Source organism: Suillus paluster (genome assembly GCF_016628075.1).
Source record: "Suillus paluster strain FC165 chromosome Unknown EDB91scaffold_87, whole genome shotgun sequence".
Lineage (NCBI taxonomy): Eukaryota > Fungi > Basidiomycota > Agaricomycetes > Boletales > Suillaceae > Suillus > Suillus paluster.
In genome coordinates, this window is record NW_024537647.1 from 1 (window position 1) to 12,001 (window position 12,001).

General features: G+C 47.0%; 5 protein-coding genes across 5 annotated transcripts; 2 read left to right on the top strand and 3 right to left on the bottom strand.

Moving 5' to 3' along the window:
- Nucleotides 1-581: 581 nt before the first annotated feature.
- Nucleotides 582-1,355, bottom strand: EDB91DRAFT_1314081 (uncharacterized protein; the record flags this gene model as incomplete). The annotated part of the gene is made up of 1 exon (XM_041325143.1): nt 582-1,355. One exon carries the CDS (start codon nt 1,353-1,355, stop codon nt 582-584), a length of 774 nt encoding a protein of 257 aa, XP_041172106.1.
- Nucleotides 1,356-6,385: 5,030 nt separating this feature from the next.
- EDB91DRAFT_1253509 (uncharacterized protein) lies at nt 6,386-6,886 on the bottom strand (the record flags this gene model as incomplete). Its single annotated transcript, XM_041323658.1, has 1 exon — nt 6,386-6,886. One exon carries the CDS (start codon nt 6,884-6,886, stop codon nt 6,386-6,388), a length of 501 nt encoding a protein of 166 aa, XP_041172107.1.
- A 78-nt stretch (nt 6,887-6,964) lies between these two features.
- On the top strand, nt 6,965-7,820 carry EDB91DRAFT_1253510 (uncharacterized protein; the record flags this gene model as incomplete). Its single annotated transcript, XM_041323659.1, has 3 exons — nt 6,965-7,150; nt 7,212-7,484; nt 7,572-7,820. The coding sequence occupies 3 exons, from the start codon at nt 6,965-6,967 to the stop codon at nt 7,818-7,820; spliced, it is 708 nt and encodes a 235-aa protein (XP_041172108.1).
- A 126-nt stretch (nt 7,821-7,946) lies between these two features.
- On the top strand, nt 7,947-9,053 carry EDB91DRAFT_1086133 (uncharacterized protein; the record flags this gene model as incomplete). Its single annotated transcript, XM_041315992.1, has 4 exons — nt 7,947-8,140; nt 8,290-8,386; nt 8,439-8,612; nt 8,658-9,053. 4 exons carry the CDS (start codon nt 7,947-7,949, stop codon nt 9,051-9,053), a joined length of 861 nt encoding a protein of 286 aa, XP_041172109.1.
- Nucleotides 9,054-9,926: 873 nt separating this feature from the next.
- Nucleotides 9,927-11,279, bottom strand: EDB91DRAFT_1086134 (uncharacterized protein; the record flags this gene model as incomplete). The annotated part of the gene is made up of 6 exons (XM_041315993.1): nt 9,927-10,184; nt 10,367-10,453; nt 10,501-10,623; nt 10,779-10,907; nt 11,017-11,184; nt 11,217-11,279. The coding sequence occupies 6 exons, from the start codon at nt 11,277-11,279 to the stop codon at nt 9,927-9,929; spliced, it is 828 nt and encodes a 275-aa protein (XP_041172110.1).
- Between the last annotated feature and the right edge of the window lie 722 nt (nt 11,280-12,001).

Here is a 12,001-nt window from a genome sequence, read left to right on the forward strand (position 1 = left end):
TCACTACATAGTATGTGGTGTAGTAGATAGTGTAGACTTTTCTATTGACTTTGATAGGTAGTGTATGAAGTATGTACCTGATACCGACAGGTGGGCCGGTCTCAAGTGTGTATCTGATACAAAACAGTGGGCCCATAGTATGTAGTGTAGATAAGTGTAGACTTTTCTATTGATTTTGGTAGGTAGTGTATGAAGTATGTACCTGATACCAACAGGTGGGCCGATAGTCCAAAGTGTGGAGTTTGCTATTGCATTTGATAGGCAATATACAAGAGCTATATATATATGTATGATGGAAACAAGTGGGCCGAGTGGGCAGTGGTACTGATATATACAGATGGGCCGAAAGTGTTCATAGACTAGCTTCCATAATATACATGCCAAGACCACCTCGGTCAAAGGACATTCGGTCAAATATGATGGATGAGGGATTACCAGGAATCGATCCATAATATAAATGCCAAGACCACCCCGGTCAAATACACTCGGTCAAATACAACTCGGTCAACAGACATTTGGTCAAATATGATGGATGAGGGATCTACCAGGATCCGATGCATAAGATACATGCTAAGAGCACCTCAGTTAAATATGACTCGGTCAAAAGACACTTGGGTAAATACGACTTGGTCAAATAGGACTTGGTCAAAAGACACTCGGTCAAGAGACACTCGGTCAAGAGACACTTGGGTAAATACGACTCGGTCAAATAGGACTTGGTCAAAAGACACTCGGTCAAGAGACACTCGGTCAAGAGACACTCGGTCAAGAGACACTTGGGTAAATACGACTCGGTCAAATATGACTCGGTCAAAAGACACTTGGGTAAATATGACTCGGTCAAATATGACTGGGTCAAAAGACACTCGGTCAAGAGACACTCGGGTAAATGCAACTCGGTCAAAAGACACGGGTAAATACGACTCGGTCAGAAGACATTGCTGCATGAAGCCATTCGGCGGTCGTGGCACCTGCATGATGGTGCCATTAGGCAGGGTGGCATAGCCATTCATAGGGATGTGGTAACTACTGAGTGGGACAGATACCGGAACGTGCTGAGACTCAGCCTTGAGACGTGCTGGTGAGCCAGTCTGATTGGACTGGGGAGGTTCCGCAGGAGGTGACATCTGCATGTCTGTCGGTTGATGTGCTGTGCCATTGAGAGTCGTGGTGGCAATGCCATTGGGTGGGGCGATCAGCCTGACCGAGTGGCCATCTGGTGTAGGAGTGCCAGAATGGTTGCCGTTGGCTCCGTTCGTGGAAGCGGCGGTGCGATGAGGGGAGGACTGCTGAGCTGAAGACGATGGCAAGAAGATATTGGTGAATTGTACGAGTTGGTGAAGTTTCAGTTGCATGGAATCTCATCGGCATGCGTGATGCAGCAACCGAGATCGGGCGATTGGTCATATGGAGTATAAATCGGTCAATTCTGAAAAGACAAGAAACTGAAGGATACTGTGCCAACTGCAACACATGACCGAGATACACTCTGCCAACTTGCTGTCAGTACTTATATCACAGGAAAGAGAGTGAATATACATGGAATCAACGGCCAAACAATTGCATTTGAAAGTAAATAATACAAGTCCGTGATATACTGGGGTAATTCTGCTGATGGACGCATGCTCTATGTACAACTATGTATTGAGCCGAATGATCAGGGGAGAGACTTTGCGGCCACATACTGCAGTCACTTTACCCTTGATACTAACAGCCAGCTGAGGGTGAAAATTCCCTGTTCCAAACAGGCCAGCTGATGTGGGCCCATCAATGTACTGTTCTGTTAAATACAGGTGGGCCCATAGTATGTGGTATAGGAAATAAGTGTACACTTTTCTATTGAATTTGGTAGATAGTGTGGTTGTTAGTATATGAAATATGTACCTGATACAAACAGGTGGGCCGGTCAAAGTGTGTTTGTGATAGCAACAGGTGGGCCTATGGTATGCAGTGTAGGGTGTAATAGATAAGCATAGATATTTCTATTGATTTTGGTTGATAGTGTATGGTAGGTAGTGTATGAAATATGTACCTGATACAAACAGGTGGGCCGGTCAAGGTGTGTTTGTGATACCAACAGGTGGGCTGAGTGGGTCAGGGATCTGATATATCAGATGGGCCGAGGATACTGGTCAGTCAATGGGGGTCGGTCAGTCAATGGGGGTCGGTCGGTCAATGGGGGTCGGTAGGTCAATTTGGTAGGTCAATGGGGGTCGGTCAATGGGGGTAGGTTAATGGGGGTTGGTAGGTCATTGGGTCGGTTGGTCAATGTGGGTTGGTCAATGGGGGTTGGTCAATGGGGGTTGGTCAATGGGGGTAGGTTAATGGGGGTCAGTAGGTCATTGGGTCGGTCGGTCAATGAGTCAGTCAGTCACAAAACATCGGTCAAGATATGGCCGAAATTGAAAAAATCGGCCGAGGTATGACCGAAATCAAAAACATCAGTCAAGATATGGCCGAAATTGAAAACATCAGCCGAGACATGATTGAAATGGCTGAGATATGACTGAAGTCAAAAACATCGGTTGAGATATGGCCGAAATTGAACACATTGGCCGAGGCATGATTAAAACGGCCGAGGTATGACCAAAATCAAAAACATTGGTCGGGATATGACTGAAGTCAAAAACATTGGTCAAGATATGGCCGAAATCCAAAAACATCAGCCAAGACATGATTGAAATGGCCGAGATATGACTGAAGTCAAAAACATCGGTCAGGATATGACTGACCAAAATCCAAAACATCGGTCTAGATATGGCCGAGATTGAAAACATCGGTCGGGATATGGCCAAAATCAAAAACATTGGTCTAGATATGGCTGAGATTGAAAACATCGGCTGAGGCATGACTGAAATGGCCGAAGTATGACAAAAATCAAAAACATCGGTCTGGATATGACTGAAATCCAAAACATGGGCCAAGATATGACCAAAATCAAAAACATCGGTCACAATATGGCTGAGATTGGAAACATCGGCCAAGGCATGACTGAAATGGCCGAAGTATGACAAAAATCAAAAACATCGGTTGGGATATGGCCAAAATCAAAAACATCGGTCGGGATATGACTGAAGTCAAAAACATTGGTCTAGATATGGCCAGGATTGAAAACATCGGCCGAGGTATGACTGAAATGGCCGAGATATGTCCGAAATCAAACACATCAGTCAAGATATGACTGAAATCAAAAACATCGGCCGAGATATGACCGAAGTCAAAAACATCGGTCAATATATGGCCGAAATCCAAAACATCAGCCGAGGCATGATTGAAACAGCCGAGATATGACCGAAATCAAAAAGATTGGTCAAGATATGGCCAAGATATGACTGAAATCCATTCCTAAGCTTATTTGGAGTGTATATATTATATAGCCAGCCCAGGACACACATAGGATCCTTCTACAGGAACAAAATGATAGAAATCGCATTTTTGGCATTTTTGATGTTTTTCAGTATCTTACCCTTGCACATCTGATCAACCCTGTTCATATATCATGAGAATAGTATATATACCTCCTTTCATGATGAAGATCAGTTCAAAATAGGTTGTTGGTTTGAGATACTGCATATGCTTGCTATTTCTACTGATAAGAGATCAATACCTTCAAATCATCAAAATTTAATAATCAGAAACTTGGAGTACATTCACAATATATTCAGTATCATATGTATAAATTTACAGAACAATCCAACAAGAATTGAATGCTGAGGAAGTGAAATAGATAAGAAATTGAGTGTGAGAAAGCTCAAGGACCCAAAACATCGAAAATAGTCAGTTGAGCAATAGTAGGGCTTTAATGCTAGGTCAACACACATTTACACTACATCCCTTCCACTCACCCCCTACCCTCAGGGCAGTAGGTAGTATGGGTTCCTTAGGTAGTTTACGGTCTATCCTACATATTTTTAATGAAATCTTCAACTTGAATTATATATAAATGTGACTTTGTGCAGTTGCCTACCTGTTGCAAAAACCAAAAGACCACTCCAGGATCAATTTCAACTGATCATTTTGGACCCAGTTGCCTTCAAATGGGTAGTACTCATCTAGGCGAACACCTTGGTGGTCTAATCTTCAACAATGGTTCAGATCTGAGAAAGTTATGAGCCATAATTCAGATTTCAGTCACATCTCAGCCAGCCAATGTCTTGCGTTTATTTAGCTTATATCTCGGTCAGATGATAACCGATTGACATAATAAGACTATGGATATAATCGCCTTTACTGGGGCTACAACTGTTGTTAACAATGTGAAGCATAAAAACAACTTTCAGCCAGCCGATATTTTGGATCTCGGTCATACTACTTAGATCTTGACCGATGTTTTTGACTTCAGTCATGTCTCGGCCGATGTTTTTGATTTTGGTCATATCCCGACCGATGTTTTTGACTTCAGTCATATCTTGGCCATTTCAATCATGTCTCGGCCGATGTTTTGGATTTTTGTCATACTTGGGCCGTTTCCATCATGCCTTGGCTGATGTTTTCAATCTTGGCCATATCTAGACTGATGTTTTTGATTTTTGTCATACTTTGGCCATTTCAGTCATGCCTCGGGCGATGTTTTCAATCTTGGCCATATCTAGACCGATGTTTTTGATTTCAGTCATATCCCGACCAATGTTTTTGATTTTGGCCATATCCCGACTGATGTTGTTGATTTTTGTCATACTTCGGCCATTTCAGTCATGCCTCAGCCGATGTTTTCAATCCCGGCCATATCTAGACTGATGTTTTTGATTTCAGTCATATCCTGACAATCATGTCTTGGCCAATGTTTTGAATTTCATATCTTAACCGATGTTTTTGACTTCAGTCATATCTTGGCCAATGTTTTGGATTTCGGTCATATCCCGACCAATGTTTTTGATTTTTGTCATACTTCAGCCATTTCAGTCATGCCTTGGCTGATGTTTTCAATTTCGGCCATATCTTGACCGATGTTTTTGATTTCGGTCATATCTTGGCCATTTCGGTCATGTCTTGGCTGATGTTTTGGATTTTTGCCATGCCTCGGCCGATGTTTTGGATTTCAGTCATATCCTGACCGATGTTTTGGATTTTGGTTATATCCCGACCGATGTTTTTGATTTTTGTCATATCTTGGCCATTTCAGTCATGCCTCAGCCAATGTTTTCAATCTCGGCCATATCTAGACTGATGTTTTGGATTTTTTTCATACTTTGGCCATTTCAGTCATGCCTCGGGCGATGTTTTCAATCTCAGCCATATCTAGACCGATGTTTTTGATTTTTGTCATATCTCGGCCATTTCAGTCATTCCTCGGCCGATGTTTTCAATCCTGGCCATATCTAGACCGATGTTTTTGATTTTTGTCATATCTCGGCCATTTCAGTCATGCCTCGGCCGATGTTTTCACTCTCGGCCATATCTAGACCGATGTTTTTGATTTCAGTCATATCCCGACCAATGTTTTTGATTTTTGTCATATCTCGGCCTTTTCAGTCATGCCTTGGCTGATGTTTTCAATCTTGGCCATATCTAGACCAATGTTTTTGACTTCACCATTTCAATCATGTCTTGGCCGATGTTTTGGATTTTGGCCATATCTTTACCAATGTATTTGACTTCAGTCATATCCTGGCTGATGTTTTGGATTTTGGTCATATCCTGACCGATGTTTTTCATTTTTGTCATTATCTGTTGCCATCAGCCCATTTAATGGTATCAGCTCCCATTGGCCGACCTGATTGCATCAGCCACCACATTCTATTGGCCCATCTGATAGCATCAGGTATTCATTGCCATCAGCCCATTTGATGTTATCAGCTGCTATCGGCCGACCTGATTGCATCAGTCACCACATTCTATCGGCCCATCTGATAACATCGGGAATTTGTTGCCATCGGCCCATTTGATGGTATCAGCTCCTATCGGCCCACCTGATTACATCGGCCAACACATTCTCTCGGCCCACACGATAGTATTGGGAATTCATTGCCATCGGCCCATTCGATAGTATCAGCTCCTATTGGCCCACCTGATTGCATCAGCCAACACATGCTGTTGGCCCATCTGATTGCATCAGGCATTCACTTCCATCAGCCCACATGATGGCATCAGATATTCATTTTCATCAGTCGGCCCATACAATGGCTTCACACCCATCATTGGTCGACTGGTACACACAGCTGCTATATTCCACATCGGCCCAGCTGATAACATCACACACTCCACCATTTTTCCCTGGCCATCGGCCGACATGATAATATCAAGTATCACTACATATGGGCCCACCTGTTAAAATCGACTCCCATTGAGACCACTGGCCGAACGTTAGACACGGGAAAATATTTTCGGTTGGCCGAGGTCCACTGGCCTGTTTGGAACAGGGAATTTTCACCCTCAGCTGCCTGTTTTATACAGGGTATGTGACTGAATGGGCTCTTGCGGCCGAAGCAGGTGATGTTCCAGCAGAACAGGGTCCAACTACAGCAGGAGTGGATGAAGGGCCGGCATGTGCTGACACCGAGGATGCTTGGCCAGATGTGAATGTGTCGCCATGCATGTTAAGGCGACCAAAAGGGCGAGTCGCCGAAGGGCCTGCAGCAGATGCCGAGGTAGCAACCGAAGGGCCGTACACACTGTTCAAGTACCTGATGCCCATCGCTTGCATCTGTGGGGTGGCCGAGGTAGCACCGAAATTGCTCATCGTCGGTGGTGGGAAGGATGGGTGGGCAACAGTCTGTGCCTCCCGAAGCTTCTCCACCAGGCTGGTCAGGCCATTGACGAGGCTGACAGTGGTGCCGAGATCGAACTGCATTGAGGAAAGCTCCGCACACATTGAGGAGATCCGGGTTTCGCAGTCCTGCTGCACCGCATCGACCCTGGCAAGGGTATTCTGGTTGGCGACTTCCATGGCAGCGACCTTAGCAGCCAGGGAAACCACACATTCGTGGATGGCGCTGATGGTCAGTGAGTCCCAGCTCCACCCATCATGTCCAACTCCACAACACTTTTTACATATGAACTCAATGACTTTACTGCGTGGGATGCTGCCAACGTCTTGGAGTATGCTACATTGCGATTCGCCGCGATCTGGCTTGTATGTGACCGGAGCCATGTGCCTCGGACGCCGGCTTACAAAGCCAGCTTTGTCCGGCACCTTCAATGGGAGGCAGATGTGAGTGCCTCTTCGGTCGGTTGACCGGTCGGCATGCTATTGTAGCTGATCCCTCCATCAGTGTTTTGCTTTTCCTTATATCAACTTATGTCTGGTGATGAACATTCATCCGACCATGCCCGACCTCCTCCGCCTCGTCATTGCCCACTTCGCCCACTTCCAAACCGGCACCATCAATGCCGAGGAACTGCATGACAAATTCTTCGAGTGCTGCTCTCCCAATGACCAAGAACTATGGTCCAATCACCGAGTCGTTCGCAATTATTCCCATGATTGGTGGAAGGATCGCTTCGACAGGTTGGGGTTCGAGCTCCTGATGTTGACCATTCAGGAGGTCATGGAGATGACCTGAGAGCACTTTGAACAACTGGTCAGTCATTTCCTCCGCTCATCCTGGACTTCCACTGATGTGAATGTTTAGCCGATTGGAGCCATGCTCATGCCAGGTCCCGCTGTGACCGGTCAGGTGGACAGCGATGCCCTCTTCAATCAAATTGTGGCGGTGAGGGCCCATCTCCGACACCTTGGCGAAGCGATGGCCTCCTTGCTGGAGCAGAAGACCCAGATCGCTGCAGCAGCCGCCTCCACCATATCCCAACTTGAGGCGCCGATTGATGAGGTGGAGCAGGCACTCATTAATTCCCGTAGGCGATTTTGTGCGGAGCAGTGACTGTATGTGTGGACTTATCGCCAATATCACTTAAAATACCGGCGATGTACATAGTATTATTAAATGTGTTTCAGTGCCTTTGTATATAAGCAATCAATGAATGATTCCCATTCCTCTGCCCGAATCATGACCCCAATTCCTACTGACTGGGCATTGCACACCACATGCATTGCTGCTGACTTTGTTCACCGGCTCTTTGCTTGCCATGTCAGCGATCAGCAACCGTTGGCGTCGCCTCCATTGGCACTGGATGTGCTGACCATGCTCGCTTGTCGGCAGTTAGCCCGAGTGCTCGCCGATGCATATGCAAACCCGAGTCGGTCATTTCTGTCATTCAGTCGGAGGTTTACTAACACATCGCAGTTCAGCTTGATCTTGACATGATTCATTACAATGAAGCCCTCGACAAACAGTCCACAGGGAGGATCACAAAACATGAAGATGCTCTGCTCCAAAAATTTCCTTGTAGTTCCCAACAATTGTTGGAGAAGCCCTCGGTGCTCATGGATTCCGGGGGCCGTATCATCTTATGGTACCTTCCGGACGCCATTAGCCTGTGGATTCAAGTAAGGCTACGTATTGTCGCCTGTGGGCCAACCATTTACACCAACCCCACAGGCCAAGATGGAAGCAGCCACGGTCGGGATGGGCTACCTCCTGAAAACAAGCATCACCAGTGGACAAGAGTCCAACTGGAGAACATTCTCCGGTCATTTTCACATGAGCGATTGCCGCCTGCTAACCCCAGGATGCATCAACATAGCCCCTTGCTGGTTCCAGCAAGGCCGAGAGGTATGACATACTTCTTCATGTGCGATGCCGACACTCACTCGGCAGTGTCAGCCTTATGGATTCCCCCCTGCTGGTGGCTTCACCCCGGAGGTGTCGGCTATGCTGAAGGGCGAAGGTGGTCCGAAGGTCATATTATTGATGCAGCGATCGGCACTCCTGGCCTCGGCGGCTCTTCGGGTGATGCACCCGGAGTTGTATTGGGCTTCGGTCACCACACAGATGAAACTCACTCAATGGGCTATGGAAAATGAGCTTGATGGCATGTATGCTCGTCTGCAACTTTGGGCCTTGGTGTTCAACTGCGCAGCCGTCATGTGTAACAGGCAATGCCCTCTTCACCGAGATCCGAGATCTACTCCAGAAGGGTTCGACGTCATGACCAGTGTCGGCCATTATTGCAATGGCCTCATGACGCTGTCCAATCTCGGCATTCAGTTGTGATATAACTCCGGTGCCATGGTCGGCTGCTCCGGACACATTGTCAGGCATGGTGTCACATTCAGGGGTGATCGGTTCGTGTGGGCATGGTTCATGCGCGATAGCCTTCACAATTTTGTGGGGACACCTCGGTCAGAGTATGCAAAATACAAGGATGTAGATTGGGATGTCTCGGTTTCAGCTTAGACGACCATGTCATGGTATATCAGATTACATTACGGTTGCATTCAGCCTTTTGGATCGATTAGTGATAAGGTTGTCAATTAATTGGAATTGATGATGTTGATTGAATCCCTGAAGTCTTCTCGCCATGTCACCGATCGACCGGACGTGAAGATGGAGGCCATGGGCCGAGCCGAGATGATCGGCATTGTTTGCCATGTGCCAACCGATGTGCACGGGAAACACGTTCCCCATCGGCCCACCTAATAGAATCAAACGCTGCTCATTCGTGGGCCCACCCGACATCATCCATCCCATCGGCCCACTGATATGCACAGGAAATGCATTCTGCATGGGCCGGTCGATATGGACAGGCAACACATTCTATGGGCCCACACGATGACTTCACAGCAAGCATTGGCCGACTGATATGCACAGGCAGGGCATTCTACATCAGCCCAGTTGATACATCGGGAATTCACCCCCATCGGCCCACACGATAGCTTCACACCCATCATTGGCCGACCGATATACACAGGCAATGCATTCCATATCGGCCTTCCGGATAGGATCGACCTTTTCTCCCCCATTGGCCCAATACTACATTGTTGAAATCCTCTCCCCAGTGATTATTTGTAAATTTGTAGTGAAATTCCCCTCCTGGGGTAAGCTTTACTTATTTAAATACAAAAATATGATAATAACTTGAAAAATTCAAATAAATATAGTGATTTCGCTTTTCTGCTGTTTTTGGACCGCATTTTGGACCATTTGGACCGTGTTTGGACCTCCCTTGGACCCCTGGACCCTCCTGGACCCTTTGGACCTCCCCTGGACCCTTTTGGAGAGCAGGTTCGTGTGGTGTGTTTGTTGTTTGTTTCTGTGCCCGAATCCCACGGAGAACTGGGGAAATTGGGTATACAAGACGAATGTGTGAGGAGTCTTGCGGGCGTCTTTTGCAGTTGTCAAAGACTGTCCCGTGACATCTCCGTGTCAAGTCCTACCTCCCTGGCTGCCTGTTTTTACGGGTGTTTGCCAGTTGCTATCAGCTTTTGCTGGGACCTCTGATAGCACTACAGTGCAGAGATTTGGTTGGCGGGACACTTTTTTGCGTTGAGTCTGACTGCTGGGTGTTCTATCTGGCAGTTGCTCACAGTTGCCTTCCTATCCCCTGGGATAATATCTCGGACAGCATTTTTGTTGTCTTCAGCACTGTCATACGTCAATTTCCTGATGCGATCCTGTTCTCAGGAGGTGCAGACTTCTTCGACCACCCACACACACCCACTTTCTTGGATTCCAACCTATGTGCATATAACGCATCTCTCATGTCTTCATCGACTAATTTTGCTGCAGTGGTGTTTCTATCCTGTCCATTGCTATATTTTGCCTCATTTTTTCGATTTTGTTGCTACGTACTGCCATGTTCGTACATCATTTATATACGTTTATCGAGTCCTGCTAATTAATTTCTCCTTAGGCTTCCTTCCACTCCACCTACTTCCCCTCAACGAGCTCAGTCTGCTGCACGTCGTGCTGAGAAAAATCAACATAATCTTGGCTCACCTCCTGCGCGACGTCTACCGCAAAATGATCCTGCCCCTGTAGCACCAGATGCTCCCCATATGGTATGTGTATTTTGATTGAAAACTTCGACCGTTGCTGACATATCTTATTCAGAATATTCCTCATATGCTGGGAAATTTAAATCATGCTCAGATCCCTGTGCAGAGATTTCCTGGAATTCCACACAACACAATTGAGCGTCATGAGGCGCATCGTCAATGGCGTGCTCATCACCCACCACCACCCCCACCTGCTCCAGGCTTTGGCTATTTTCCTCCTGCTCCTGCTCCTGCCCCTGTCTATCCTCCAGGCTTTGGCTATTTTCCTGCTCCTGCTCCTGCCCCTGCCCCTGTCTATCCTCCAGGATTTGGTGGCTATCACCCTGCTCCTGCTCCTGCTCCTGCCCCTGTCTATCCTCCAGGATTTGGTGGCTATCACCCTCCTCCTGCCCCTGTCCCTCCCCCAGCTCCTGTCTATCCTGCTGCTCAAATGCCAATGCATGGTGCTGTGTATTATGAGGGCACAGCTCGCCCTCAAAACATGCAGAATGCCCATCCCTTTCTTCATCAGCCTGGTGTTCAGGGAGTACGAGTTGGAGTTGACCATAACTTCAATCTAATGGAAAATTTCAATCGTGCTCAGGAGGATCGTCGAAGGCAAAGACATAACAGACGGGGTCCTGCTCCCAATCCACCACCTCCTGATCTGCCTCCTGCTCCCTTTAATCCTCCTCACCCTCCTCACCCTCCTCACCCTCCTGCTCCTGCTCCTGAACCTCATTATGCTCAATTTAACATCCAGTTTCATCACCATTTGCAAAACTTGCAAAATCAGGTTGAAGACATGGAAGATCCACGTCTTCACCAACTTAGGGAGGAAATAATGCAGTGACAAGCACAGGAGGCTCACCAGAGGCAGCAGGTTCAACAACAGTTGCAGGATCGTCAGGCTCAAGAGATGCATAGGCAAGCAGAGATTTTGCAAGCCCAACAACAAGTACTCTTGCGTGCACAGGAAGAGGAAGCACGTCGTCATGAGATAGCTCAGCAGGAGCATGAGCGTCATCTTCAGGCAGAGCAACACAGGCTTGCATATGAGGCACGTATGGAGGATGCTTGGCAGGACTATCACAATCCAGGATTACAGGAGCAGCATGACCAGGATGAGGAGAGAAGGAGAGCTCAGGAGCGTGAACGTTGTCAACAGGATAATCCAGAGGATGA